The 6,729-nt window shown below is 44.0% G+C and overlaps 1 protein-coding gene across 1 annotated transcript in view; it reads right to left on the bottom strand.

Moving 5' to 3' along the window:
• Window positions 1–5,952: 5,952 nt before the first annotated feature.
• MUC13 (mucin 13, cell surface associated) overlaps window positions 5,953–6,729 on the bottom strand; it is a gene marked incomplete at its 5' end in the record, with an annotated part of 84,478 nt that continues 83,701 nt past the window's right edge. Inside the window, one exon of the mRNA XM_082261810.1 lies at window positions 5,953–6,335. Coding sequence (XP_082117936.1) covers window positions 6,294–6,335 — 42 coding nt within the window. The 3' untranslated portion in view covers window positions 5,953–6,293. The remainder of the gene's footprint in view (window positions 6,336–6,729) is intronic.

Genomic DNA, 6,729 nt, shown 5'->3' with positions numbered 1-6,729 from the left:
GACGGATCGGCTCTCCCACAAAACACAATTTCAGACACAAGGGCCTTTTCATGTATTGTTTCTGTGAGATATGTTCTATTGATAAGTTGACCCATGAATTTTAACTGGTTTAAACGGGGTTTTGCCGCCCAAATTTCCTTTAAATGTGTGAGCGAAACTTGAAATAAACTAGATGTGTCTACGCTACACTTAAGTTGCTGTGTGTTGTCGCATCTCCTAGCCAGCAGAGAGAGAATTCACTATACAGGGGGAGTTGGGACTGAAGGGCTGTATATCATCTTGTAATTGCCTCCTGACAAGATTGAGCTAACACACCTCTTCCTGTAAAGGCCACACCCCTTCCAGTTTATGACCCACCCTGTAATTTGTAATCCACAGACCAAAACAACAGTCTATCAGTGCCCATCAGTGTAGCCTCATCAGTTCCCATAAGTTCAGCCTCATCAGTGCCCATCAGTGCAGCTTCATTACTGCCCATCAGTGCAGCAAATAGTGTGGCCTCATCAGTGGCCATCAGTACAGCCCGATCAGTGGCCACCAGTGCTGCCTATCAGTGCATCATATCAGTGCCCATCAATGCAGCCCCATCAGTGCAACATATCAGTGCCCATCAGGGCAGCATATCAGTGCTGCCCCATCAGAGAAGCTTATCAGTGCCACCTTGTGCCCATCAGTGCAGCATATCAGTACCCACCATTGCCACCTCATTAGTGGTCATTAGAGCAGCATATTAGTGCCCATCAGTGCAGCCTATTAGCGCCCATCAGTGCAGCCCCAATCGTGCAGCTTATCAGTGTCACCTCACCAGTGGCTATTAGTACAGCCATATCAGTTCACATTAGTGCAGCCTTCTGTCACGGGATTAGTAAGATTACTCCTTTCTTTTAAGATATTTGGACTTGTACCGCCACTGATTGTAATCATCGGATTATTTCACTTATTTGTATAATGAATAGGAAGTCCGGAGTCATTATACAAATAATCAGTGGCAGCAAACACAAGTCCAAATATCTTATAAGATTGGAGTAATCTGACTAATCCAGTGATATATTGTGATAGCACATATGAGGTGATCAGGTCCAAAATATTATTGCAATCATATACAATTAAAAGTCCTAAATTTATATGATGCAATTCAATCTGCTCGTTCAAGGACAAGGATGTTTAAAGAAATGAAATTATATTATTGCCATGATGGCTGCCATACCTGGGGGTGTAGGAGGGGAGGCGGAGCATTAGGCTGCAATGCCACACTTATTAGCATTGGCGGACATCGGGCTAGTTGTATTAAATGTGGTCGCCGGCCTGCAGGTCTGTCTGAATGGCCTCACCGGCCGGTATTATACAGGCAGGTAGCAGTGTGACCGCTTTATGGGGATGCCAGACTGATTTTCCTCCTGAACCCTGCCCTCCAGCCCAATTCGACTGGCCCTATACTAAAAGTGTAGATCAAGCCAACAAGGACCCTTTTCGGGAGAAGGCTCTTTTTTTTTTTTCTTTTTTTGTGGGGTGCAGCTTTTTTGCTGTCCCCCCCCCCCCCCCCCCTGCAAAGTGCTGCCCTAGGGCTGGGCCTTGTTGGCCTAGGCCAAGATACAGCACTGGAGGCACCATTCCTCTCATTGGTTAAAGGCAGTAGTTCCTCCTACTGGCACCAATGATGAAGCACCATTCTTTCCACTGACACCAACAGTGAGGCATAATTCCTCTCATGACAATAGTGGGTCCCTATTCCTTCCACTGGCACAAGCGATGGGCCATACTTCTTTCCACTGATATAAATGTTGGAACACTATTCCTGCCACTGACACCAATGATGGAACACTATCTCTCCCACTGACATTAATGATGGGGCACTATTCCTGCCACTGACACCAATGATGGAACACTATTCCTCCCACTGACACCAATGATGGGACACTATCTCTCCCACTGACACCAATGATGGGGCACTATTCCTTCCACTGACACCAATGATGGGACACTATTCCTCCCACTGACACCAATGATGGGGCACTATTCCTCCCACTGACACCAAAGGTGGGGCACTATTCCTGCCACTAAAACCAATAATGGGGCACTATTCCTGCCACTAAAAGCAATAATGGAGCACTATTCCTGCCACTGACATTAATGATGGGGTATGATTCCTTCCACTCACACTGATGAATGGGGCACTATTCCTTACACTGATGCCACACTGATGCAAACAATAAAGCATTATTTATTTGACTGCCACCAGCAATGGGAAACTATTCCTCCCACTAATATCAATAAATGGGCACTGTTCCTCCTCTTGCTGACCACTGGCGCAATGTCATTTTTTTTACTCCTACTGACCACCAAACCCAAGGCATTTTCTACTCCTACTGACCCTCCTAAAGTCTGAAGGACAGTAAACTGGCCCTTTGTTTAAAATGTTAGGAGACCCCTGCTCTATAGTATCTCTTCTTCTATAGTTAATCTTCTTGTTTAGTAACTCTTCCTCTCTAGTATCTCTTCCTCTCTAGTAACTCTTCCTCTATAGTAACTCTTCCTCTCTAGTATCACTTCCTCTCTAGTAACTCTTCCTCTAGTATCTCTTCCTCTCTAGTATGTATTCCTCTCTAGTATGTATTCCTCTCTAGTATCTCTTCCTCTCTAGTATCTCTTCCTCTCTAGTATCTCTTCCTCTCTAGTATCTCTTCCTCTCTAGTATCTCTTCCTCTCTCGTAACTCTTCCTCTCTAATATCTCTTACTCTCTAGTATCTCTTCCTCTCTAGTATCTCTTCCTCTCTCGTAACTCTTCCTCTCTAATATCTCTTACTCTCTAGTATCTCTTCCTCTCTAGTATCTCTTCCTCTCTCGTAACTCTTCCTCTCTAATATCTCTTACTCTCTAGTATCTCTTCCTCTCTAGTTTCTCTTCCTCTCTCGTAACTCTTCCTCTCTAGTATCTCTTCCTCTCTCGTAACTCTTCCTCTCTCGTAACTCTTCCTCTATAGTAACTCTTCCTCTCTAGTAACTCTTCCTCTTGTTTTTCGTTGCAGGTAAATAATGGATTCCAAGCAGGAGCAACATGCTGTTATTGAGTTCTTGAGGGGTGCAGGCTGTCCAACATCCACAGAAGGCTACAGAATATTTATGGAGATGACAGCATTGACAAGAGCAATGTGTTCAGATGGATGACGAAGTTTAAATGGTATCATCTCCATAAACATTCTATGGATGTGGGACAGCCTGCCCCCCTCCTTCATGAAGAACCTAATGGTGGCGTTGCTCCTGCTTGGAATCCATTATTCACTTGCAAGAAGAAGAGTTACTATAGAGCAGGGATCCTTAAACTACGGCCCTCCAGCTGTTGTGTAACTACACATCCCATGAGGCATTGAAAAACTCTGACATTCACAGATATGGCTAGGCATGATGGGAATTGTAGACCAGAACAACTGGAGGGCCGTAGTTTGAAGACCCCTGCTATAGAGGAAGTCACCCTACGAACATGTGACATTTGAATGGCCTTTTGAAGGTAATAAAAACATTATACCCACTTTTGCAGTACTTTTGATTCAGCCCTCATTTCATATAATGTAATATAATATAATACATCCAGGAGAAATGTATATAATACACCCAGTATTGGCTCAGTATAGGTGCAGGTATGGAGATCTGAGTGGAAGCAGTGGACAGCCCAGTGGACACACAGAGAACAGAATGACAAACATTGGATGGATGTACAATAATTTATTTAGATAAATGTAAATGGCTCAGAAAAGGACGAGGTTTATTATTACAGACTGAGATCTTCATCCTTATAAAATACAAACTGTAACTATGTCATAGCAGATTTCATTATTACCGGTGTAGTATGACGTCATACAGGGAAATCTATATACAGAAGAAGTTCTGATGGGTCAGCATCACCTTTGTCCAGGTATGGAGACACATTGCAGGGAAATTGTCCTAATTGGGTTCATATTTGGGACAAAATATCAGAACTGATATATAAAAAAGCAGAAAGAACAATCCTGTCCTGTATGGGTGGCCGCTGAGGCTTTGCACACACCGGCGCTGTACACGGAGCGCCCACATGGGCACAGTTATAGGCAATTCTTCTGCGTTAGGGAGAGAAACGGTTTAGCAAAAAACACAAAGTTGACAAAAACACGATGCCCCTTTTTTTGCCACATTTAGTGTTTTTCTGCTGCCAAGAGAGATACGTTTAGGAGCGGCCGATGTACATGTAGCCTTACAGCAGAGGGCGATGTTAAGTGTTTGTGATAACATTGTATATAGGTCAGTGTTTCCCAACCTTTTTTCACTCAAGGCACCCTCTAAGAAATGATGGGCAATTCCGAGGCACCCTTTAAAAATGATGGTCAGTCTCTGGGCACCCCTTTAAAAATGATTGACAGTCTTGAGGCACCTTATTCTAAAATGTAAAAACTATTTTAATAGTTTTACATGTTGCAGCGACACAAGTAGGACACCCAACGTTAGAGGTGATTTATTCTTCCGAACCAAATACACTTTAATGGTAATGACTAGTATTCCAATGTTTCTCTTCTCCCTCAATTTTTCACCATCACTCAGCTAATGTGACCCCCAACGCTGATGGGAAGGGACAGGGGAGGAGCAAACAAGGATGCTATGCTGCAGTGGGCGCTGGTGCTCCATGGATCGGGGGGTGGCAGACGGACCACACCAGCCTTCACACCATACCCCCCCCCCCCAGGCCACACCAGCTCCAGCCCGCACACCATACCCCCCCCCCCATTCGCCGGTCCACTCACCCTGGACTGACATGTGGAGGGCAGGCAGTGGCGGCGGCATCCCCCTTAGTCTCCTCCGTGGGTTGGGCTTCCCCTGCGACTCCTCCCTCCTCCTCCCTAGCCAATAGCATGCTTCTCCTTTTGGCCAATCGGGGAAATGGTCTCAGGACCCACTTTTTGATTGGCCAGGAGGAGAATAGTGTAAATTAATTCGCTATTGTCACACAACTGGGTGGGCTCAGTGCGCAGTGCTCTGCGCCCCGAGCCCACCCTTTTTTTGAAGCCTATTAGAGCCTCTGGCTCTAATCACGTGCTTCAAAAACAAAAAAAACCCCCATTTGAATCCATGCGTCTGGTGCCCTGCATGTAGATTAGGGGCTGGATGCATGGATAGGGGGGGCAGCGCCCCTGAGCCCCCAATGGATGGGCTGCCTCTGCTATGGTGACCTGTCATCTTCCTTATCGGGATGTAATGGTGCACAATGAAACCCTGTGGCTTTGTGTAATAAAATGCCGGCTTCATTCACATTCTGGCTTGTATCCAATTTCTGGGAACTTTTTAGGCATTTTGCCAAGGAATCCCTGAAGAATCCTCAAAGCACCCCAGGGTGTCTGGGCAGTCTGGTAGAAAAAGGCTGGAATAGATAACTTTCTTTGTTTTGATTTAGGAATCAATTTGATTCTCTGAAGTTCTGATACAATGTAGCGATGTTCCTTCATAGGATTGCCGGGAAAGTTACAAATGTATCTAATGATTCGGCGTCTCTTTTCTATCCACAAGTAATGTAGATGTTTTGGATGTCCATGATGTCTTCAGGTATAAGTTCTATAGGGAAAGTTCCAAAGACATTTCCTCATTGTATTCATTTTCACCACAAAGGAGATGAATCAGAATATTTTGTTTAAATCTTCTGGATTTCTAAATTTCTGGATTGTGATGAACAGAAGGTGAGAGGAACATAAACAATGGAGTCAGATTATGGAATCTATATCATTATCATTATTATTAATATTATTATATTGAAGGACTTGTAATGTCAGTTTATAAAAACAGCTACCTGTAAAACGTCTGCCACCCTAAAGAGTACCTTTATCACAATATATCACAATGTATCACAATATATCACAATGTATCACAATATCACAATGGAAGTGTTTTACAAAATCTTCTGAATTCCCCTAGAATGGCGACATTGCTGCACCATGAGGCTCAGAATCACATTAAAAGGAAATATTGGTTTAAACAAAGCAATGGCCATCACCATTCGAAATGACAAATAAAAATAAATTACTGGGAGGATCATATCAGTTCCTTTACATGTAGTAGGACTGTGATCTTCACATTATTGGTGTGCAGTGATTGGTCCCAGCGGAGGTGCGGAGACAGCGCTCACATTCCCCATACAGCAGGTCCAATTAGCGGCACTGATGTTCCTTCATGTCATCCCCGCTGTATGGACCTATTGTACCGGCCAATAAGCTCATTGCACATAGAAGACCATCAGAGAACACGTTGTTATCCATAGGGGGGTTGTCATCATTCTCCTAGTAGTTCCTGTCCTTCCTGTCCATCTCATACCATGGATTCTGTGGAGGAGAAAGATGAGGATTAGAATATTACACCATGTGCAAAAAGTATCCAGTGACACCAAAATAACCCCCTTCTCCCCCATAGAGGTTCTAAATGAGATGCTAAAATGTCAATCTCCTCAAAATGGATACTTCAAGCGGAGTTCCGGCCTCAGGGGTGAAATTTAGATAAAAATACCCCCGGGATGGTCAGGGCTAGTGCATTCCACAATGGATAACCTCTGTACTGTCCCGGGTCCCACTTATTATTTCAGGTACTTATATAGCGTTGTTAATTTACGCAGCGCTTTACATATACATTGCACATTCACCTCAGTTCCTGCCATCAAGGAGCTTAAAATCGAAGGTCCCTAAATCACATACATACACAGAAGGGACAATTTTTTTTATA

The sequence above is a fragment of the Pelophylax lessonae genome, assembly GCF_965119305.1.
Source record: "Pelophylax lessonae genome assembly, chromosome: 6".
NCBI lineage: Eukaryota > Metazoa > Chordata > Amphibia > Anura > Ranidae > Pelophylax > Pelophylax lessonae.
The sequence above is the reverse complement of the archived record's forward strand: the minus strand, read 5'-3'. Positions and strand labels throughout refer to the sequence as shown.